Source organism: Zalophus californianus, chromosome 11 (assembly GCF_009762305.2).
Source record: "Zalophus californianus isolate mZalCal1 chromosome 11, mZalCal1.pri.v2, whole genome shotgun sequence".
Taxonomy (NCBI): Eukaryota; Metazoa; Chordata; class Mammalia; order Carnivora; family Otariidae; genus Zalophus; species Zalophus californianus.
The window spans coordinates 81,275,765-81,300,260 of NC_045605.1; the positions used below are offsets into that span (position 1 = coordinate 81,275,765).

General features: G+C 33.7%; 1 protein-coding gene and 1 non-coding gene across 6 annotated transcripts in view; one reads left to right on the forward strand and one right to left on the reverse strand.

The window, feature by feature from the left end:
• Positions 1-16,785, forward strand: part of METTL15 (methyltransferase like 15) — a 195,918-nt gene extending 179,133 nt beyond the window's left edge. For 3 of the 5 annotated variants that reach the window (XM_027581107.1, XM_027581105.1, XM_027581106.1), the window contains exon 6: positions 14,183-14,628. In XM_027581107.1, coding sequence (XP_027436908.1) covers positions 14,183-14,628 — 446 coding nt within the window. Of the gene's footprint in view, positions 1-14,182 lie in introns of all 5 variants that reach the window. The other 2 variants (XM_027581104.1, XM_027581108.2) reach the window with 2 other exon arrangements.
• Positions 16,786-22,902: 6,117 nt separating this feature from the next.
• Positions 22,903-23,009, reverse strand: LOC113915577. The gene has a single exon (XR_003517725.1). It is a non-coding gene; the product is annotated as a U6 spliceosomal RNA (small nuclear RNA).
• Between the last annotated feature and the right edge of the window lie 1,487 nt (positions 23,010-24,496).

Sequence of the window (24,496 nt, forward strand, 5' to 3'; positions counted from 1 at the left end):
AGGGACTTAATGACATAATTGAGATATGTGAGGAGTGATTAACACCAAACATACTTTAAGTATTTTCCTACCCAGAAAACAAATTCTATGGAATGGGTAGTTCTTACTAAAAATTAAAGTTCTTACTCAGAAAGTTTGAAAGTGCTAGGTAAATAGAGTTTAATAATTATATTCAGAGCTTTACCATGCTAATGGACATTGTGGATCTCCAGAAGAGTGTAGCATGCGACTTTTCTCAGATTTTACTTGCCAAAAGACACATTGGTATTTGTTTGGGGAGTGAAGGTGCTATATAGTTAACAAGGCCACTGTCCCCAGAACAGTAGATTGGAAAATGCTTTCTATACAGGGGTCAAGATTCTTCTTTTTTTTTCCTCTTTTTGTTCCCTTAATAGTGTGTACAATCCTTGTTTCTAGCCCTCCTCCCAATATTTACATATCATTCTCATTGGGTTTGAATTTTTTGAGGGCAGGGACTACAATGTCTTCATAAACATTTTAATCCCCAGTGTTTAGTACACTGTGCATAGTAAATATTGTCTGAATGAATGAATGATGTACTATTCAGGATGCAGTTACTAAATTTTACCAAATACTGCTCATGCCAATTTTAATTGAAACAATTTCTGTTAGCCTCAGATTCTACTCAACTAATAAATGGACTGAATAAGTTGGGATTTTGGATTTCTGAAAACAAATGGTATGGTTTAAAATGATTCACAAATATATTTCATCCTTGTGGAAATATGCTCAAGAAAGAAGATGCCCTGTGCAGAAAGGTGCTCCATGAAAACTAGAGCAAAGGGAGAAGGAAAGAATGGAGACAAATAAATACTGTGTGCTCAAGATGCCAGAAGAAAACTTGTATACTTGGATGGCAAGAGAGAATCTAAAAGTTTAATTATGGGAAATAATCTGGCCAGGTGAATGTAATGCAACCTGGAAGGTTTAGGTTAATTAAGTTAGGGCTCTTACATTTGTTAGCATCAGTCATTAAATAGTCAAGATCAAACTAAAAAGTGATTTTTAAATAATTTCTCATTTTTTTAAAGATTTTATTTATTTGAGAGAACACACATGAAAGGTGGGAGAGGCAGAGAGAGAGAGGGAGAAGGAGGCTCCCCACTGAGCAAGGCTCTATCCCAGGACCCGAGATCATGACCCAAACCCAGGCCTAACCAACTGAGCCACCGAGGCACCCCTGATTTCTCATATCTCTACCATGCTATCTTCATAGTCTTAAGGCCTAAATGCCACTTTGTAAACTTGGAAGTGCACCATTAATTTGTACAAAAGGAAAATTTTATACTTCCTTTTGGATACTGAAATCTTTTAATCTGATGCCTAAATCCAATGAGAATTACTCAGATGCTTCAGAGGTTTTCAACAACCCTCTACCCCACCTACTCTCCTATTAGTCCAGGATCAAAATAGAATTAGTTTGGTAGAATCTTCAAATTAACATATCAAATCCCTTCCTCACCAACTCCATTGTATAACTGAGAATAGCAAATAAATAAATGGATGAATGGCATTCATAAAGTGACTATATGGAGTATGTGCTTCTGAACATTTTCTTTATTTGATCTTTACAATAATTTTGTGAAAAGTGTTATCATCTCATGTTCTAGTGGGAAAACAAACTTAGAAGTTAAGTGTTATTGCCCCATATCAAACAGCTATTAAAAAGTAAAAGATCTGAAAAAAGAAGAAGATAGCAGGAGGGGAAGAATGAAGGGGAGTAAGTAGGAGGGGGAGACAAACCATTAGAGACGATGGACTCTGAAAAACAAACTGAGGGTTCTAGAGGGGAGGGGGGTGGGGGGATGGGTTAGCCTGGTGATGGGTATTAAAGAGGGCACATTCTGCGTGGAGCACTGGGTGTTATGCACAATGAATCATGGAACACTACATCAAAAACTAATGATGTAATGTATGGTGATTAACATAACAATAAAAAATTATTTAAAAAAAAGTAGAAGATCTGATCATTGAACCTAGTTTCTCCTTTCTATAGCCCCACACCATTTCTATTACACCATGTTGTCTTAATATAAGTATTGTCATTTTTTTATGCTTTTCCATACGGATGTTTAAAGTGCTTATGTGTAAGCATAGTACTCACACAAACAGGTGACCATAATTTAGGTGAAGATAACTATTAAACTTTAACAAAGGACATGTAAAATATTAATGGAAATACTATGTTCCCTGGATGGATTTTATGATAATGTAAATTTTATCCAAATCAGTTTAAAAAATTCGATGCAATTTTAATCAAAATATTTGTTATTTACTTTATTGATTCTTTCTAAATTTAATTTGGACTAACAAATGCATGAGAATACCCAAGAAAATTTTTTAAGGAAGGATAATGGTGAGGGTAGGGGAGTTTGTACTACCTAATAGCAAAACATACTGGGGAAAAAAAACAATAATATTTTGGTATTGGCAGAAAAATAGAGAAATACATCAGTGGAACACAATTGAGAATCCATAAGATCTATTTGTGTATAAAAATGTAGTATATGATCAAAGTGGTACTTCAAATGAATAGGGAAATAATGTACAACTTAATAGGACAGTTGGCTATGTAATTTTCAAAAAGATGAAGTTAGATCCCTACCTCATACCATACTAAAAGTAAATTTTCTGTGAATTAAATATTTAAATATAGGAAATAAAACTAGAAATATACCAGAAAATATAGAGTTGATTAAATCTACATAATGTTGGTGTGGGGAGAGCTTTCCTAAACTTGATAAAATCTAAAAGATATGAAAAAAAAATCTGTATACTCTTTTAATTTCTGTATGGCAGAAAAACTCCACAAAGTAAAAAGACAGTCACAATCTCTGAAAAATATTTGTGACTATATATGAGAGAAAATGGTTAATATCCTTATTTTATAAATAGCTCTTCTAAATCAATAAAGAAAAAACATCAGAATAAGAACATGAACAAAGGGTTTGCTCAGTCAGTTCATAGCTGAAATCAAATGGCCATTAGATTTGAAAGGATTCCCCATTCTACTAATTGTGAAAGAAATGCAAATAAATTAAATAACTGTAAACTATCATTTGTTCACTCTATTAGGCTAGTTAAGGTTAAAAAGAGGGCTAGTTTTAGTACTAGTGTAGACGTGGGGAGATGGGCTCTCTCATGTACTATTGATGGAAATAAATTGGTACAATCTATTGAGAGAATAAATTTAGAAGTATTGATCCAAATTTAAATGGGCACAAAAAGTCTTTGACTTAAATACTCTAATCCTATAGACTACTATCATAGGCTCAAATAGTTACAAATATTTTTCCCACAATGTGGCTGTCTGTTTATTTTGTAGAGTTTTTCTACCATGTGGAAATTTAAAATGTGTAATTCACATGTTTACTGCAGCATTTTTGTGATAGCAAAAAGAGAGAACATCCTAAACGTTGCTGTGATAGCAGTATGAGCTCCACCAGAGTAGAGACTGCCTCTATCATAATTACTGTACTCCACACCACAAACCACAAACATTTGTTAATGAACAAACAAAATGGATTATAATGCACCTATACAACTGAAATTTTTAAGATACATAAACAAAGCAAGTTGCAGGTTATTGTGCAGATCATTCCCTCCTTACAAATATATGCATAGGTACATTTATATACAAAATGTCATATATATCAAGGAAAAAAGTTATAAATTATACCTTTTGTTTGCTTTTTGGGGTGGGATTAAAGGAATAATGACATTAATCTTTTGCTATGTATACAACTGATGATATTGCTTTTTGCTTTTTTTTTTAACAATTACTATGTTTATAAGTTTAAAGTACAAATGCAGTCATTCTTTAAATCCACCAACTCTTCTTGGTTCAACGATTTATGGCAGTGAACAAAGTTCTCTTTTCACTGAGCACATCATCTAATAGAGGAAGACAGGTGGTAAACGAGTAAATATTTGTCCCTGATAAAGTATTATGGAAAAAATTAAATAGTATAAGGGGACTTTAGTGACAGGATGCTACTTTTCATAACTAGTTAAAGACAGCAACCTTTCTAATTCTGTGATGTTTATTTTTTCAAGATTTTATTTATTTATTTGAGAGAGAAAGCATACAAGCAGGGGGGAGGGGCAAAGAGAGAAGGAGAAGCAGGGAGCCTGGTGTGGGGCTTGATGTGGAGCTCAATGTGGGGCTCGATCCCAGGACCCTGAGATCATGACCTGAGCCAAAGGCAGACACTTAACTGACCGAGCCACCCAGGTACCCTAATTCTGTGATGTTTAAGAAGAGACCTGAATTAAGGGAATAAGCTATCCAGCTATATGAAGGCAGATTTTCTAGGTACAGGTCAAAGAACCTAGGCAGGACCATGCCATGGTTCAGTTAAGGTACAGAGCTCAAGGTCAGGAAGGTGAGGTCAGAGAAATGGGGGTGGTAGGAAGCAATGGTTGCATGTGACATAGAGACATTTGGCCAAGGTAAGAGCTTCAGTTTCTATCTCATGTGATAGGAAGATCCTAGAGATACTGAACAGTGTAATCACATGATCTAATTTTCATATGAAAAAGATTGGTCTGATGGTTGTGTGGAAAAGGTGATGATGGCTTAGATTAGGGTGATAGTAGTAGAATTGGTGAGAAATGGTGGGGTTCTCAATACAATTCAGATATAGAGCCATCAAAAATTGCTGATATGAGAGAAAGGGAAGAATTAGAATATGAGACTGTCAGGAACTTTAAAAATCCTGCAACAACAAACCTGATTTGGAATGTGAGAATGGAGTGCTTCTTATGAGGGAGAACTCTTAACAATTTTCTTAAACAGCTCGGGTCAATCTCTATGTCAGGAATTTTCTCAACATTGCTATGAGAGGTAAGTACCAAATAATGTAAAATTGAATTGAAATTACAACTTGTTACCCCATAGTGGATTTAATGTACACTTACTTTTAACTATACATTTTTTAAAGTGTACTTGGTGTACTTAACTTGAAAACATCTTGCTATTAAATTATGTTAGCCTTTAATTCCTTTTTAAAGTCAGTTTACTGACAAATTTTTGCTATTATAAAGTATTAGAAGGATAAAAAACCCTCAAAATATGAAAAAAATATTAGGAGGAAAATGGTTCTGCTATTTTGAAGAATTGAGAAAACTTGTGGTTTAAGATTTTATAGATATTAAGTGAAATAAAAGCTTACAGAAAATCTCAACAATATTGTGCACTAATCTTTGTGGAAAAAAATCTGAGCTGAAATCACTGAAGGTCTTGATGACCATTACATTCTCATGTCTTATTTTATTCTGTAAAAGAAATATGCAAAAAAGTTCACCTTGCACATTGGCTCATTTCAGTTAATAAGGGCTTGCAAGTTTGCATTTCTGGAGGTTAAAGTTAATTGCAGGTGTTCTGTTGCATGTGCAAATAATTGATTCATTAAGACATTTCCAGCAAGTATCAAATATCATTAAATACAAGGAAGTAGTTATATTGAGATAATGAAATTGCTAGCAAATTTTAGAGTTCATTTGCCCCATTAAATTCACAGTTCGGTACCCACATTCACATTTGGCTGAAAAGTAGGGCATTTCATGACATTATTTGGAAAATTCAGTTCATGATGTTTTCTGTGACTAAAAAGATTCTCTTCAATTAGCCATTCTTTGATGTGACTGAATATTATATTCTTCATATAGCCATCTAATGATGTGAATGAATTCATTCACTTATCCATTTATTTTTTTCCATTCATTATCTATTTATTATCTTTTCAACAAACATTTACTGAGTGTTTACTATAGTAGTTCTTAATCTTGGCTGCAATCAGAATCCTCTGTGAAGCTTTTTAAAAATAGTGATTACTGTGTAATAAACCCCTGAAACTGATTCCATAGTTCTGGACTGGGGCCAAGCATCTTTATTTTTTCAAAGGCTCCACAGGTGAATGATGTGCAGTCAAGGTTTAGAATCACAAGCTTCTTTGTTAAGTATGAGGGATATGAAGAGTGAACATGAAATAGCTCCCATTCACAAGTCAAGGTACTGAGACAGACAAGTAAACTTGTAATTGCAGTAGAGTGTGACAAGTGCACACCTCTTCCCACTTAAAACTTATATAAATTGGCCTAGTCCATTGGTAGACTAGAAAACACAAAAAGGAGATTTTCTCTAAGCACCAAATCAAATGAATCTGTATTTTCTGTCTTACCTACTATGCCTTAATCAAATAAATTAGCCATACAAGATCTGTGACTAAAATCAGGAAATGGAATAATAGAGAGGACCAGTTTCTATCTCTGATAACAGAATATAGGATATGATAAAGAAGTGGGAGAAGAAAGAAGAGTTGCAAAACAGTAAGCTCCTCAAGGGCAAGGACCAGGTCTCATTAATATTTTTCTTCCTTTGGCCTAATTTAGAATCTAGCAGATATTCCCACATGGTCTCTACTTACCTAGGAGAACTCTGTTCCTTACTCTCTGACCAGTGACTTACACAAGCAAACCCATTTTTGCTACCTTATAGGCACATGACATTTACTGATTGTCTTTAAACTTTCTAATTCAGACAAAAACACCTGACTTCCTTAATACCCCGGTGTATTAAGGAAGTCAGGTGTTTTTGTCTGAATTAGAAAGGGTATTAGTACCCATCACCGGGGTATTAAGGAGGGCATGTATTGCATGGAGCACTGGGTGTTATACGCAAACAATGAATCACGGAATACTACATCAAAACGAATGATGTATTGTATGGTGACTAACATAACATAATAAAACAAAATTTGAAGAAAACTACCTTGCTTAATCCTTGATAGTAGGATTGTCTTTTCTTGTCTTTTTGTCTATTTGTACAATTGTCAGTTGATGTTTTGTTTTTGCTATTTTAATTTCCATTACCGTATGCTGTTTAAATTCTTTTTTTCTTTTTAATTTCATTTTATAAAATCTGTATTGTCAATCTTTCTTCCTATAAATTACAGAAATAAAAGTGCCAGTTTATAAAGGAAGGGTATCCCTGGAAATTGAACTTATCTAAAATAAGGCAGGATGTGTACTTTTGGTCCCAGAGCAGCACCAAAAAGCTCCACAAAACATACTGCCCATCGCAGCCCTTAATCGTCTTCTGGTCCATGAAGATGGGACTTGCAGAGTTGATAGGACCATACCTGGAAATCCTATCCAGGAAACCCATTGCATAGTCCAGATTAGGATTCCCTAAACAAAAAATTTAAAAAAGCCCCAGAAGAAAAGCTTTTCATGGTTTGGAGTTATCCTATTATCTTTAAGACCACTCCTAAATAAAATGGAAGCTCTTATTTTCTTTCTCCATTATATGACATTGGCAAGGCCTACTTAAACCTTATAAAGAAAAAATTGTCTGATCACAGTGGTGTTAATTTTTCAGCTGCAAATTCATATTCAGTGTGGATATATTTAAAGTGAATATTAATTATATAAACATGAAGTTGCATAATATAAAATATGAATAAATTCTCACTTTATGTGAAATACTTTGAAATAAAAACAGGTCTCCTCAATTAAAAGAACTAGTCAGGAATCTCAGTTTCACAGCTAGCTGGCTGAATGAATTATAAACTATAATTGTGCCACAGGAAGGGGCCATTTTAGCTGGTAAAGAGAAATGCCTACCATACTTTGTTATGTCAAATGAACCAATGCTATTATTTATATAGAATTTACTTGGTGATTTCAGATATTATTTTGTTATTTTAACATTTTCTATTTTGATTATTTTTTTAATTTAATTTTATTATGTTATGTTAGTCACCATACAATACATCATTGGTTTTTAACGTAGGGATCCATGATTCACTGTTTTCGTATAACACCCAGTGCTCCATGAAGTACGTGCCCTCCTTAATACCCATCACTGGGTTGCCCCTTCTCCCCACCCCCTTCCCCTCTAAAACCCTCAGTTTGTTTCTCAGAGTCCATAGTCTCTCATGGTTCATCTCCCACTCCGATTTCCTCCCTTCATTTTTCCCTTCCTTCTCCTACTGTCCTCCATGCTGTTCCTTATGTTCCACAAATAAGTGAAACCATATGATAATTGACTTTCTCTGCTTGATTTATTTCACTTAACATAATCTCCTCCAGTCCCATCCAATGTGTTGATGTAAAAGTTGGGTATTTATCTTTTCTGATGGCTGAGTAATATTCCTTTGTATATATGGACCACATCTTCTTTATCCATTCCTCTGGCTCTTTTCCACAGTTTGGCTATTGCAGACTTTGCTGCTATGAACACTGGGGTGCATATGGCCCTTCTTTTCACTACAACTGTGTCTTTGGGGTAAATATCCAGTAGTGCAATTGCTGGGTCATAGGGTAGCTCTATTTTTAATTTTTTGAGGAACCTCCACACTGTTTTCCAAAGTGGCTGTACCAACTTGCATTCCCACCAACAGTGTAAGAGGGTTCCCCTTTCTCCACAACCTCTCCAAAATTGGTTGTTCCTTGCCTTGTCAATTTTTGCCATTCTAACTGGTGTAAGGTGGTATCTCAATGTGGTTTTTATTTGAATTTCCCTGATGGCTAATGATGATGAACATTTTTTCATGTGTCTGTTAGCCATTTGTATGTCTTTTGAGAAGTGTCTGTTCATGTCTTCTGCCCATTTTTTTGACTTGATTATTTATTTTTTGGGTGTTGAGTTTGAGAAGTTCTTTATAGATCTTGGAAATCAGCGCTTTGTCTGTAGTGTCATTTGTAAGTATCTTCTCCCATTCTGTGGGTTGCCTCTTTGTTTTGTTAACTGTTTCCTTTGCAGTGCAGAAGTTTTTATCTTGATGAAGTCCCAAAAAGACCCCAAATAGCCAAGGAAATATTGAAAAAGAAAAACAAAGCTGAGGGCATCACGTTGCCTGATTTCAAGCTTTATTACAAAGCAGTGATCACCAAGACAGCGTGGTACTGGCACAAAAACAGACATATAGACCAATGGAACAGAATAGAGAGCCCAGATATGGACCTTCAACTCTATGGTCAAATAATCTTTGACAAAACAGGAAAAAATATGCAATGGAAAAAAGACAGTCTCTTCAATAAATGGTGCTGGGAAAATTGGACAGCTATATACAGAAAAATGAAACTCAACCATTCTCTAACACCATACACAAAGATAAACTCAAAATGGATGAAAGACCTCAGTGTGAGACAGGAATCCATCAAGAGGAGAACATAGGCAGTAACCTCTTCGACATCGGCCACAGCAACCTCTTTCAAGATACATCTCCAAATGCTAGTGAAGCAAAAGCAAAAATGAACTTTTGGGACTTCATGAAGATATTTTCATTATTTTTTGAAAATATATTCATTGACAATATCAAGCATATATTATTAAACTCTCTGCCTTTCTGTTATTTCATCGAATTGTTTAACATAAAGTCAGGTATGGCTAATTCAGTGCTGTTAATAATCACATCCTCAAATGTGTATCTCTGAAATGTGATAAAATGCCAAGAATGATAAGCAATTACCATGTTGAGCCATCCATTTAATATCTATAAAATATTAGAGATAATGTTATGAAACAAAATTTTAAAGCATTAAAGCAAAAACATGCTACATTATTTGATGCTTCTTGTATTCCATGGATGTTTATGCCCTATTTTACATCAAAATACATGTAAATTGAAATTTATTTTATAATACATTTTTTCTTTGAGAAAATTAATGTTGAATTATGCAAGATTTAAATCATGCAAGTCTTTAGGAATACATTCTTCCTGAAGCATCCTCTAAATCCAAGCTCTAAAACATGAAGAGTTGTGTATTTGTTCAGATTTTAGAATATTTTAAATTACATTTCCCAGTGACCAAAACTCTTTCTGTGGAACATGGAGTGATTGAATAACAAATAGAAAAAAAGTTGACCTCACTCTTTAGCTTTGACTTTGATATTTTTTTCTGAGAGACCTGCTTGTTAGAAGATAAATTCCCTAATGTCTAAACTAGCCTTTCAACAGAGTAGTTTTTGTGGATGAAAGAGTGAACCCATACCATGGATTTGGTTACCTTTAGACAGCCAGGTTCTCAGCTCCCTGGTACAAGTATGGTATTATTTCTTTCTTTCTCTGATTGTTTCATGTACTACTGGACCTACAGGTTACTAAAATGTGAACTAAGGCACCAGCTTTGTATAATTTACTTTGCTGTAAGAAGCATGCCACTGAGACTCAAGTGCCAGGATTGCAGCCATACTTTCTGATCTTCATCCATAGAGAATCTGGACCACAAGGATTACATTTCTATGGGATAATATTCTCTAGGAACAAAAATTTTAAGACATGAGTAATCAAGTAAAAAAATTAAATAGAAAATTCCTTTATAAGTTCATTGAACATTATACTTTAATATCATATTTGTATGACAATGGAGTAAGTTTAAGGAAAATTATATTCATTTATTTAAAAATCAACATTTTTTGTTTATCCTATTCTTGAAAACTAAATGGAGTTTGTCTGTTTTGATGTGCATCTTTTAAAATGTAAATAGTATCATACATGCTTCATTTTGTAATTTTCTTCTTTTACATATTGTAGATACATTAATCCCTTATCAGATACATGATTTGCAATTTTTTCTCCATTCTTTCAGTTGTCTTTTCACTTTCTTGATGGTGGCCTTTGAATAACAAAATTAATTTTGATGATGTACAATTTTCTTTTGTTGCTTGTGATTTGGGTGTCATATCTAAGAATTTTTTCTTGCCAAATTCAAAGTCATTAATGTTTATCCCTGTGTTTTCTTTCTAAGACATAATTCTTTCTAAGAATTTTATAGTTTTTGCTCTACATTTATGTCTTTGATCCATTTTGAGTTAATTTTTCTATGTGATTTAACGGTCCAACTCCATTTTTTAGTATGTGACTATCTATGTAGTTGTCCTAACATTATTTGTTCCATTAACCATTCTTTCCCTATTGCATGGCTTTGACATTCTTGTCAAAAATCAGTTGCTCATAGGGCTTATTTCTGAGCTTTCTATTATATTCCATTGATCTCTATGTCCATTGTTGTACCAGCACCACACTGTCTCAATTACCATTGCTTTTTAGGAAGTTTTGAAATCCCTAAGTGTGAGTCCTCCTTCTTCATTCTCTTCCCCTCACCCTGCCCCCCCCTCCCCAGGATCATTTTGGCTGTTCTGGGTCTCTTACAATTCCATATGAATTTTAGAATTAGCGTGTCAATTTGTCTAAAAAAAAAGTCAGCTGGGATCTGTTAGAGATTGCATTGAATCTTAAATTAATTTGGAGGAGTTTTCCATCTTAAACAATTTTTTTAAATATTGTTTGTAGCTTCCATAACATAAGATTTACCTTTCTTTTGTTAACTTTATTCCTAAATATCTGATTCCTTTTGATGCCATTGTGAATGGAATTTAAAAAAAATTTTTTTTGGATTGTTAATTATTAAGGATAGAAACACAGCTGATTTTTGCATGTTAATTTCATATACTGCTGCTTTGCTGAATCCATTTGTTAGTTCTCATAGGGTTTGTGTATATGTAATCGTTGGTGTTTTCTACATATAAGATCCTGTCCTCTGTAAACAGAGATAATTTTACTTCCTTTCCAGTTTTGATGCCTTTTAGTTCTTTTTCTTGTCTGATTGCTCTGACTAGAACTTTCAGTACTGTGTTGAATAGAAGTGGTGAAGATGGGTATTCTTGTTTTGTTCATGATCTTCAAGGAGAAGCTTTTAGTCTTTCATCATTAAGTATAATATTAGCTTTGGGTTCTCATATGGGCTTCATTATGCTGAGGTGCTTTCCTTCTATTCCTAGTTCTTGAGTATTTTTATCATGAAAGGTGTTGAATTTTTTCAAATGCTTTTTCTGCATCATTTGACATAATCATGTGGGTTTTTTCCTTCATTCTGTCAATGTGACATATTACATTGATCAATTTTCATTTGTTGAACCATGACCATCCACTTGGTCATGGTGTATAATCCTTTTAATATGCTGCTGAATTTGGTTTGCTACTATTTTGTTGAGGATTTTAATGTTTAGATTCATAAGAGATATTGATCTGTAATTTTCTTGTGATGCCTGTGGTTTTAGTTTCATAGTAATACTGGGCTCATAAAGTAATTTGAGAAGTGTTCTCTTTTCTTCAATTTTTTGGAAGCATTTGTCAAGTAATGTTTTTAATTATTTGAATGTTTGGCAGAATTCAGCAGTGAGGCTATCTGGGCCTGGACTTTTCTTTGTGGGTTGCTTTTGATTACTGATTTAATCCTTTTACTCGTAATAGTTCTATTCAGATCATCTATTTCTTCTTGGGTCAGTTTCAGTAGTTTGTTTCTAGGATTTAGCAGTTCTAGTGGATGTGTAGTGATATTTCATTGTGGTTTTAATTGGCATTTTTATGACTAATGATGATGAACATCTTTACATATGTTTATTGGCTTATATCTTTTGTGAAGTGTTCAAATTTTTGAACATAGGTGGTTTGGCTTCTTATTAAATTGTGAGATTTTCTTACATATTCTGGATAAGAGTTTTGTCAGATATATATTTTAGGTTTAGTGTTTACTCTTACATCTGTGATCCATTTTGTATTAATTTTGTGTACAGTGTGCAGTAAGAGTTGAAATTCATCTTCTTTTATGATAATCAACTTTCATTGAAAATCTTTTCTTTCTCCATTGAACTAACTTAACATCTTGGTCAAAAATCAATTGCTTTTATAAATGTGTGTCTTTTTCGGAGATGTCCAAATTTTGATAACTATGTTATTTGGTGCATTTGCATTTACAGTTGTACTTTCTTGCTCTATTGACCTTTTTCTCAATAAGAAATGTTTCTCTTTGGGTCCAGGAGTTCTCCTTCTTAAAGGTTTTTTTTTTTTCTAATATTAATACGATCTCTCTTTTTTATGCTTCTGTCTTCATGGCATATCTTTTCACAGCCTTTTGCTTACTTTTACTTTTATTTGCATTTTTATATTTAAAGTACATTTCTATACATTTCTCTAGACAATGTATAGTTAGGTCCTGCTATTCTTCAGTCAGATAATCTCATTTATATTGGAGTATTTAATGCATTTATACTTAATGTAATTATTGATATATTTGATTTTGTCTACCATTTTACTATTTGTCTTCTCTTTGTCTAATTTCTGTTTTCTTGTTCTGTTCTGCCGTCTTTTATGTTAAGCAATATTTTTTTGTGTACTATTTTTATTCTCTGAGTTTATTAGCTTTATTTCTTTGCATTACTTTTATTGATTGCTCTAGGAACCACAATATGCAACTTTTACTTCCAGTACAACATATGAATCTTGCAAAAATATACCTCCATTTACCCACTCTAATCCTTTGCACAGATTAATACCTGTATTGTAATGTATATAAATGTAAAAAATATTGTTATAATTTCACTTGAGTCCTGCCTTTTAAAGAAATTAAGAGAACTCATATGTAGAGAGATATGTGGATATCTATATAGATATATCTATAATCTCTTTTTCTGTATATGCAAGTTACCATCTGGTGTCATTTTATTTCAGCATTAAGTATTTCCTTTAGCATTCCTTGAATGCAGACATATTAGCAATGAATTCTCTCATTTTTTATTTATTTGAAAATGTCTTTGAACCTTTAATTCTGAAGAATAGTTTTAGATAGCCTTCTTGGAAGACAGATTTTTTTCCCTCAACAATTTGAATGCTATTCCAGTATTGTATAGCTTCCATTGTCCTCATGAGAAAATAACTGTTAATAATATTTTTGTTCTCCTTTATGTATTTCTTTATTGTATTCAAGATTTTTCTGATTAGCTTGTCATAGTTTGATTATGATGTACCTAAATGCGGTTTTCTCTTGTTTATTCTATTTGTAGTTTACTGAACTTCTTGTATCAGTGAGTTAATATTTTTCACTCAAGTTGGGAAGTTTTAATCACTAATATTTGTCTGCCTCTTTCTCTACTTGTTTGACTCCAGTTACTTATGAGTTATGAAAGCTGTTTCTGACACATAGTTTAAATCTTGATTGGATGCTTGGAAATAAAATGGAAGAATGAATGAAATGCCACAATTTTCTAATGAAATGTAGTTCCTTAAGTATATACACACACAACCCAGTAAATTTACAGTAGAAAATATTAATTTTTCCTGTCCTCTTTTCCTGTTTTTACAAAATCTATTCATAGGTGCATTTCCTCCATCTGCTGTTTTTGCACGGAAAGACTTGCTACAACGATCTACCCATATTGCTACCAAGACTTTCCAAGCTTTTCGAATATTTGTGAACAATGAACTCAATGAACTTTACACAGGATTGAAGACAGCTCAGAAGTTTCTGAGACCTGGTGGCCGCCTTGTTGCCCTCTCCTTCCATTCATTAGAGGATCGCATTGTCAAACGATTCCTGCTTGGGATAAGCATGACAGAAAGGTTTAACCTAAGTGCTAGACAGAAAGTGAAACAAGGATTGCAATTGGGTTCAGGTCATGAAAACAAGGAAGGAGCCTCTATAGGCAGGGCCCCTTTAATGTGGGAATTGATACACAAGAAAGTACTTACTCCAGAAGATCAGGATGTACAGGATAACCCCAGAGCACGCTCAGCCAAGCTTAGAGCAGCCATCAAATTATGAGAAAGAAAGTTTTCATCATTTGATCCTTCAGGTTTTCCCTTCACAGTTTCTCTTTTTTTTTTCATGTATATTACTGATCAGCTTAATATAAGAAAGTATGAGATATATATATATATCTGTCTAAAGAGATGTACTATATATGTGTGGAAATTAAGGGTATTTACCATTTGTTTCCTCAGAAAGAAAATGTCAGAAATATTAGCATGACACAGAAAGTTCAAGGAGCAGCAGCATCTCAAAACTGGAAAAATGTGTTTATCTGAGCATTATATTTAACTTTTGAAATGCAGTCCTTTCTCTAATCAGGAAATCTTTTAGAAAGAAGAGTACTATGTGTATTTATCTAAATATGTAAGCTCAAGCTGTCAAAAGAGAGAGATTATAATTGTATCTGCATGCTCTAAATTCTGAATTTAGATATTCAGATTTGCAACAGACTTTCTGTGGATCAAATAATTAATGATCATGGAAGAAATTTTAATTTCTATTTGGGAATAATTTAGTAGTACTATATAGTCTTCTTAAATATAGGTATTATGCAAATTTAAAATTTTCAAGTGTTATTTTTAAAATGCATCATACTGTTAAATGTCACTTTTGAAATTATAGTGTTGTTTCAAAGGGATTTTACAATATGATATATGCCATTTTATCACATTGCAAGGTAAAAATGCAGAATTGCTCTAATAGCTCTCATAGAGAATGTTTCATGAAACTTATATTTAAAGTAAATTATGTTTATTTTAATAATATCCCAGAATGTCTTTGATGCATAATAAAATCTGTCATCATTTGAATCCTGCATTTTTTAATTGAGCTATTCAAAATAATTCAACCAAGTCTATTTGAAATAGAAAAGTATATGAAAAAGATATTAAAATGAATGTGCCCCTAATGTTTTTACCTACCCAATAGTACTATAATAGTAAATGTTTATTTAGGAGACATTCACTTGGTAAAGGATTCTTTAACATATTAATGAGATTGATTCATGATTCATATATCAACTTTTTATATGTAAATATGCATTTCTAATTTTTTCAGTTATTCAGCAAGTACTAACTAGGCAGAGAAACAAAGGTGAATAAAATACACATACCTTACAGTACTTGTCCTATGGAGTTTAAGTCTAGTGGAGAAGAGTAATGGTAGTTAAATAATCACAAAAATCAATATAAAATTAACGCAGTGGTAAAAGCTACAAAGAAGCAATACTGGGTACTGCAAGAAAATCTAGTAGGGATTTCACTTACTGAAGGAAAACGGATCTGACCTTGTGATGCTTGAATTATGACTTGAAGGATGAATAAAAGATATAATTAGTCAAAGGGTACATTGGCATGTTGATAAAAGGTACCTATAAATGATTGCTTTCTTAAGTGATTATCCCTGAAATCATATTTATACTATTAATATGCTTAGTAAACTATTCAAATGTAGGAAAAATTCATCTTCTCAATTATGATGACAGATTCTGAATTGGTGAGTACAAGTGAATAAAATATCAACATAAATATTGGCAAAGGATAAGAATGAAATACTAGAATTCACCATAGATTTACTTTATCTAACTCTGTAATATTTAAGTTCTCAAGCTTGTTTGCCACTTTATAGGTTTTGTTCAAATCTGGGCAATTATACAGTGGAATTAATTTCTAATTGTGCAGAATTAGAAAATATTGTAGGGAGCAGTGTCCTCAAATTAGAAAAAATGAATGTACCTAGGTTGCTCCTCTGAATCTTTCCTGAAAAAAATGTTTGTTTCTCTTGCATATAAGTCATATTTGCGAATGAGAAAGATTCCCAAAGGTGCATTCCCATCCAAGTATCTGGTTAAAAATAAGAGATCACACTCATATTCAGCAATGATTTACCTATTTCATCTGTCATTTTTGGATCCTGTATACTATGGGGATTTTTTCTTTAATGTTAAATGGAAAGTGACTGCACTGGGTTGAATAGTATTTCCCCCCAAAAAATTCATGTCCTTCTTAGAAGGACATATGATCACTACAGATATAGGTCGTTCAGCTGAAGTCATACCGGAGCAAAGCAGGCCCTTAATCCAATATGTGTGGTGTCCTGATAAGAAGAGAAGAGAGGGGCGCCTGGGTGGCTCAGTCGGCTAAGCATCTGCCTTCGGCTCAGAACATGATCCTGGAGTCCCAGAATCGAGCCTTGCGTTGGTCTCCCTGCTCAGCAAGGAGTCTGCTTCTCCCTGGCCCTCTTCCCTCTCATGCTCTCTCTCTCTCTCTCTCTCTCTCTCTCTCTCTCTCTCTCTCTCTCAAATAAATAAAATCTTTAAAAAAGAAGAAGAAGAGAAGAGAAACAGAGATGCAGGGAAGAATGGCACATGAAGATAAAAGCAGACATTACAATGATACATCATACAAGCCAGGGGACACCAAGGATTGCTGGCAACCATTAAAAGCTAGGAGAGAAGCATGGAAGAGATTCTCCCTCAGTTTTAAGTAGGAGCCAACAATGTTGCTGACACCTTGATTTCAGACCTTCTGACTCCAGAACCATGACAGAATACATTTCTGTTGTTGAAAGCCACCCAATGTGTAGTAATTTGTTACAGCAGCCCTGGGAACCTAATACCATGATAGAAAAAAATCTTGACTATGTATGAAAAAAATCCTTTCTTAAATAAACACAAAATTGTTTTAAAATGTTGTAATGTAAGGGGTGCCTGCGTTGCTCAGTCGTTAAGTGTCTGCCTTCGGCTCAGGTCATGATCCCAGGATCCTGGGATCGGCCCCGCAGCGGGCTCCCTGCTCAACCGGAAGCCTGCTTCTCCCTCTCCCACTCCCCCTGCTTGTGTTCCCTCTCTCACTGTGTCTCTCTCTGTCAAATAAATAAAATCTTCAAAAAAAATATTTAAAATGTAATGTAAAAATATAGGAATTATTTTCTGTAATTAGGCTGTTTACCACAGTCATTCTTGCCTGCTTCTTGGTCTTTACCTGAATGAGTTTTAAATGCTTAATGCTGGAATATGTTTTTGTGAAATCCAAACAATACATACAGAAAATAAACACTGATTATTAAAATGAATGTGTATTTCTTTGCCAATTAAATATAATGAATATAAAAGAAGCAATTGTTTTACATTTCTGAATTTTTTTTTTAAGATTTTATTTATTTACTTGACAGAGAAAGACACGGCGAGAGAGAGAACACAAGCAGGGGGAGTGGGAGAGGGAGAAGCAGGCTTCCCGCTGAGCAGGGAGCCCGATGTGGGGCTCAATCCCAGGACCCTGGGATCATGACCTGAGCCGAAGGCAGATGCTCAACTACTGCCTACTCAACACCCAGGTGCCCCCATTTCTGAATTTCTTATCGACTGCTTTCTACCAGCCATTTTAATATAGCATCAATACCATTGTGTAGTACATCAGTTCTTAAGAGGTTTTAGTACATTGCTTATTAAGAAATTAAATTTAATAACTGCACAGTTTTTAGTTGATATATCTATTTTATATTCATTTTGTTTTAAATATTGTATATTAGTTACTATATAATCTTTGGAGTTTCTCGGATCTTTTGGGATACATGAACTGTATCTATAGCTCTTTTCTATTTCATGTAATACATGGTATATGATTTGTGCTCAAAGTCATTTATATTGTATTACTTATTATGTTGCAACCAATAGCTTATAAGAATACAGTATGCTTAAGTAAGTTTTTTATATCTTAAAATTCACTTGCAAGCATTTGAAAATCATATTTTCTTTAGTCTTTGCAGAGTATTACATATCTTCAAAGGTTTATAAAATTATTTTTTCTGATTTTTGTTTTTAAGTAGAAATAATGATGAGTCTACACTGCAGATTTCTAAAAAAAACAATTTAAATTTCATTTCAAGTCTCTCATTCAAAAAATATGAGATAGTTCTTTTTTTTTAAAGATTTTATTTATCTGTCATAGAGAGCAAGTGCACACGAGCAGGGGGCAGTGGGCAGGCAGAGGGAGAAGCAGGCTCCCCACTGAGCAAGGAGCCTGTTGCAAGACTCGATCCCAGAACGCTGGGATCATGACCTGAGCTGATGGCAGACGCTTAACAGACTGAGCCACCCAAGCATCCCAAAATATGAAATAGTTCTTAATGGAACATTCAAAATGTACAACAAATAAAAAAAAATTGTATCCGCACTTTTACTTCGTTAAAAAAATATATGTATATATTAATTACATAGCATGTATTAAAAGCTGGGGGCGGGGAGGTTCTGGCTGGCTCAGTTGGAAGGGCATGCAGTTCTTGATCTTGGGGTCATGAGTTCAAGCCCCACGTTTGGTGTAGAGATTACTTATATAAGTAAACTTTTTTTTTTAGAAGCTGACTAGGAAAAAATCAAAAACACTTCTCACTTCTCTCCTTTTTAAGTTTTATTTTATACTATATTATCCATTACATTAATAAACTTAATCAATTTAAGGTGATTGACATTTTTTAACTTTTTAAATTGAAGTACAGTTATACAATGTTATATTAGTTTCAGGTTTGCAATATAGTGATTCCACAATTCTGTACTTTACGCTATGCTTACCATAATAAGTGTAGCTACTACCTGTCACCTTACAAAACTATTATAATATTAATATTATGGACTATATTCCCTACACCGTACTTTTTATTCCCATGACTTACTTATTTTATTACTGTAGCCTGTACCTCTTAATCCCTTTTACCTAACTCACAGATCCTGTTAATCCCCTACCCTCTGGAAATCACTCAGTTTGTTCTCTGTATTTATGATTTTGTTTCTGGGTTGGTTTTTGTTTTGTTTTGTTCTTGGTTGTTGTTTGTTTTTTTTGTTTTGTTTTGTTTTGTTTTTTAGATCCCACGTAAAAGTAAAAGTGAAATTATGTGTTATTTGTCTTTGACTTATTTCACTTAGCATAATACCTCTAGTTCCAGCCATATTGTCACAAGTGGTGAGATTTTATTCTTCTTATGGCTGAGTAATATTCCGTTGTATGCATATACCACACCTTCTTTATCCATTCATCTATTGATGGACACTTGAGTTGCTTCCATAACTTAGCCTGTAAATAATGCTGCAATAAACATAGGGATGCATATATCTTTTTGAGTTAGTGTTTTCATTTTGAGGGGGTAAATATACAGTGGTAGAATTACTGAGTTGTGTGGCATTTCTATTTTAATTTTTTGAGGAAACTCCATACTGTTTTTAGACCAATTTACATTCCCACCAACAGTGCATGAGTGTTTCCTTCTTCTCCACATCCTAGCCAACACTTGTTATTCCTGGTCTTTTTGATACTAGACATTCTGACAGGTGTAAGGTAGTATCTCATTGTGATTTTGATTTCCATTTCCCTAATGACTGATGATGTTGAGCATTTTTTCATGTTTCTGTTGGCCATCTGTATATCTTTGGAAAAGGGTGTATTCAGGTTCTCTGCCCATTTCTTAATTGGATTATTTGTTTGTTTTGGTGTGGAATTGTGTAAGTTATATATTTGGGGTATTAATCCTTTATTGGATATTCTTTTTATTTAATTTTTTTTAAAACTGTATTTTAGGTTTATTCAGGGCCATTTGCACATGTTTATAGAGTATTTAGTTTAACAAATGACAAGACAGCTCTCCTCAGTGGGACCCTGGCCTAAACATACTTGCTTTACTTATATAGTAAAAGGATAACATTAAAAATAGAAGCTTTTGATTTGTTCTTCTTGTATTTAAACTCCCTTTCCCTTTCTCTGTTCACATTGATATATGAATCTCTTATGCCAGCTGAGGTGGCATTATGTTTCAAATTTACTGTAGAAAAAGAAATACGAGTCAATATTAGCATGTACTCTCACAAACTAAGCCCTACTGTTAGAATCTTTGTAATGGATAAGAATTAACTAAAATTGCTTATGGTCAAAATTGTGTAATTATTTTAATTAAGCTACTCTTCTATTGAATTTTTGTGATTGCTGTATTAATCTAATAGATTAATTGTGTGTAAGCAACATTCTATAATAGAAAGGGCTAAGTATTAAAGAATAAAAGGGAATTTTGTGAAGTTCCTCATAGATATAAATTTAGTGATAGAAATCTTGATCAGAGATATATTTTTCTCAGAACCACAATGCCATATGCTCGATGTTGAATGAAGCATGGTTTGTAAAAAATCAGCATCATATTCTAAAGAGGCTGGATTGTATAACAAGCATAACTATTTTTATATTATTTTCTCAAATTTCATCTGTTTATAGCTACTATTTCCAACTAATGTTTGGTAACACACAGCATGAACTGCAGAAATAGTAAGAGAAAGTTTAAATATAAATTATTTTTATAAGTCTGGTTGTAGCATAAATTTCCCAAATCATTAAAAAGTTCAATAGAATTAATTATTTAAGATGCAATGGTGATAGTTCGTAATGCCTTTTATTTAGATGGACCTTAAAGTTCTTCACAGACTTTTTGGCAACCTCACTCTTTTCTTATATAGTCTACCAAAATTGTTGGACAATAAAATGAAGAAAAAATTTAATGCTCTGATATGCAAAACAGAAGGTTGCCTCGTTGGTAATGTCACATTTCCTTAAGCAATTCTTCTTTACCTTAAATACTGAACAAGTTTTCTATCATTAGCTTATACCCTATTAAATATATCATTACCCAGGCACTAAAATACAAAGGTGAAATCAAACAATAGGACATACTCCATTTCTCATTATTGAATAATTGCTTCTGTCCATTAAACTCCATCCTTATGCTTTGGACAATATACTTGTCTGCCTTGCACAGGGTAAAAATTTGTATTGTTAAACTATCAAATAGTATGATTCCTTATTCTTTCACAAGGAAAAATGTTATCCAACTCTTACAGGTGCTAAATTGAGGAGGAGGCTGTATAGCATTGTAAATTACACCATTGGCTTTGGACTCAGAAAAACAAGTTTGAATTCCAGGTCTGCATATATTAGTTGAATATACAAACTTAAGCATGCTCTTAATCTCTTGAATCCTCATTTATTTCACTTTAAGATGAGGATAGTATTGGTACTTTCTCATCAGGTTGCTATGAATCAAATAGAAAATACTCAACAAATATTTATGAGTTAACTGAAAGTTGTAATTACCAAAATGTAACATTTCTGAACATCATGATTAAGGATGTGTATGCTTTATTCTTGAATTTTAAGCTCAGCCTCTGCATTACTAGCAGCATTTGTGACTAGGTTATAGTCAGCTTTACTATTTGGAAACTTTACCCCATTTATTATTTATTTAATACCCCCAGTGTTTTCAATACATTGACAAGTTATATAAAACACAGTCATTGCTTTTGTGGAGTTTCCATTTATAAGAAAACAAAATGGGAAAAAACCCAGTTGCTAAAGTTATTTGATTTTCATTTAGGTTGGAGAAAGTATTTGTCTTCCTACACTTCCATACCAGTAAGTAGCCAACCTATGTGGTCCTTATATTAAGATTCTTCAAAATATATTTGGGGGGGGAAGGAAATGAGTACTTTGTGAAATAAGAGATAGAACATTGCTATAGGAGTATAAAAAAAAGTTTCTTACTTCTGCACTTTAAAGCCAATGAGAAGGACTAAATATTTGTGTTGCAGATGTTAAAGGGAAAATAACTAGTGAAAGGTAAGGGAACTTTTTATACCTAGAATGAGCTGATGACCTTTTTTACAGCACCATAGAAACAGATACTACAGAACTGAATCCATGTAACTCCCACCTCCTTATCCTCATCTTGGCATTTATAAATCTTGTCCTTTATCTCTATTTTGTACTCTTACATCTCAGTGGAGAGATTAACCTTGCTCCTTTTCTGTTTTCTCTGGGACTTAGTTCAATTAATTTCGCTTGCCCCTCCAGTCTTTAATCTGTTCTCTGCTAGTATCTTTCGTTCAATGTACAAACATACTCAAGAGTGCCCTGGGCTAAAAGCAAACAAGGACTTGGGTGTCCTGGGATCAAGCCCCTGTGTAGGGCTTGCTGCTCCATGGGAAGCCTGCTTCTCCCTCTCCCTCTGCCTGCCACTCCCCCTGCTTGTGCTCTTTCTATCAAATAAATAAATAAAATCTTAAAAAAAAAAGGCAAACAAGGACTAAAATCTCTCCTTGACTCTGTTTTCCTTACCAAAATACCACACCCATCATTCTGTTTTATTACTTGCCTTCTTAAAGTCTACACTACCTCCAACTCCTCACCTGTCTTTCATTTATCCTATCCATAACTGTCTATAGAAACTGTTCTCTTAATGATTACTGGTGGCCTCAATTTTTTTATGGAACATTCCACAAATTTGCATGTCATCCTTGCACAGGAGTCATGGTAATCTCATCTGTATCATTTGAATTTTAGTGTAGGTGCTGCTGAAGTAAGCACAATGGTGACCTCTTAATTAGCAGACCCAATATCCTAATCTCCCTCTTGACTTACTTTGTCTTTGCAGCGTTTGACAATATTGATCTATTATGCTTCCATAAAAACCTGTTTTCCATTGCATTCTCCAAAATCACTCCTTCTATGGCTTTATTTCTCTCACACTGATTCCTTCACTAGATTCTCTTCTTCTGTCTCATCAAGTCAGACCATGTCTCATGTGGTTTGTTCTCATGGTGTAGGTAGTCTGAAGGCAGTACTATGAAATCACTCCATGATCATCTGTGGAGCAGATGAGAGTTGGGTATCTTGCCAAGATAACAAACAGTGGAAGCAACAGAGATTGGAGTCTTCCTGGATGTTAAAATTGACATCAAATTGAAGTATATACTAATCAGGACTTCAGCTTTGGTAATGGCAGACAATAACTTAGACAAGCCATCCCACTAAGAATAATTAGAAAATCTAGAAAAAAAGTTTTTATTTTTGTTTTTAAATAAGATGCCTATTTGAAAACATTAGAAAGCTAATAAGGCAGTGAAAAATATCTGGGAGAAGAAGGAAACCCGAAGAGTTTAACCCAGAATTTGTAACTGCCAGTTGCCAAATCCAGAAGAGGCAGCTGAGAAAGGGAACAAAACTTTTGACAATCTTGTGGGGAGTACAGGTGAACTCGAATCCAATTGGATCTTGAAAGAATTAAAACTCAGTTTCAAATCATTTTAGTCCTTGAAATTGGATTAAATTGATCCCAGATGCTAGAGTCCCTAAGCTTGACCAAAGGAAAAAAAAATTCTTGCACACAAATCATTTTTATAATTTTTCATATTTAGTGTCCATTACTGAACCAGAAAATAACCAGTTATGAAGAGACAAGGCATGATTTTTTTTAAAGATTTTATTTATTATTTGACAGTGAAAGAGAGAGAATGTCCAAGCAGGGAGAGTGGCAGAGAGAGGGAGAAGCAGGCTCCCACTTAGCAGAGAGCCCAACATGGGGCTCAATCCCAGGAACCTGGGATCATGACCTGAGCCGAAGGCAGACACTTAACCGACTGAGCCACCCAGGTGCCCCAACAAGGCATGATTTTTAAAAGGAGAAAAATACAGATAATATAAAAATATTCATGGGGTATGCAGACAAATGCTATAAATATGCTCAAGAAAATAAAAAATAACTGAAAATATACTGAAAATGTAGTTCTCAAACTTAAGAATTCAGTGGATTAATTAAAGAGCTGATTATACCCAGCTAAAGATAAATCATGAACTGGAATATATTTCAGAAGGAAATATCCAGAATAATTCATGGAGAGACATAAGATAGAAAACACAAAAAATGTAAATGGTACAGGAGTTATAATAAAGGTCTAATTCATGTGTAATTGGAATCCCAAAAGGAGAAAAGAGGAAGACAAAAAAGGAGTAGAAGTCATTTGAAGAGAGAATGGCTGAGAATTTTCCAAAACTGATGAAAGACATTCAGATAC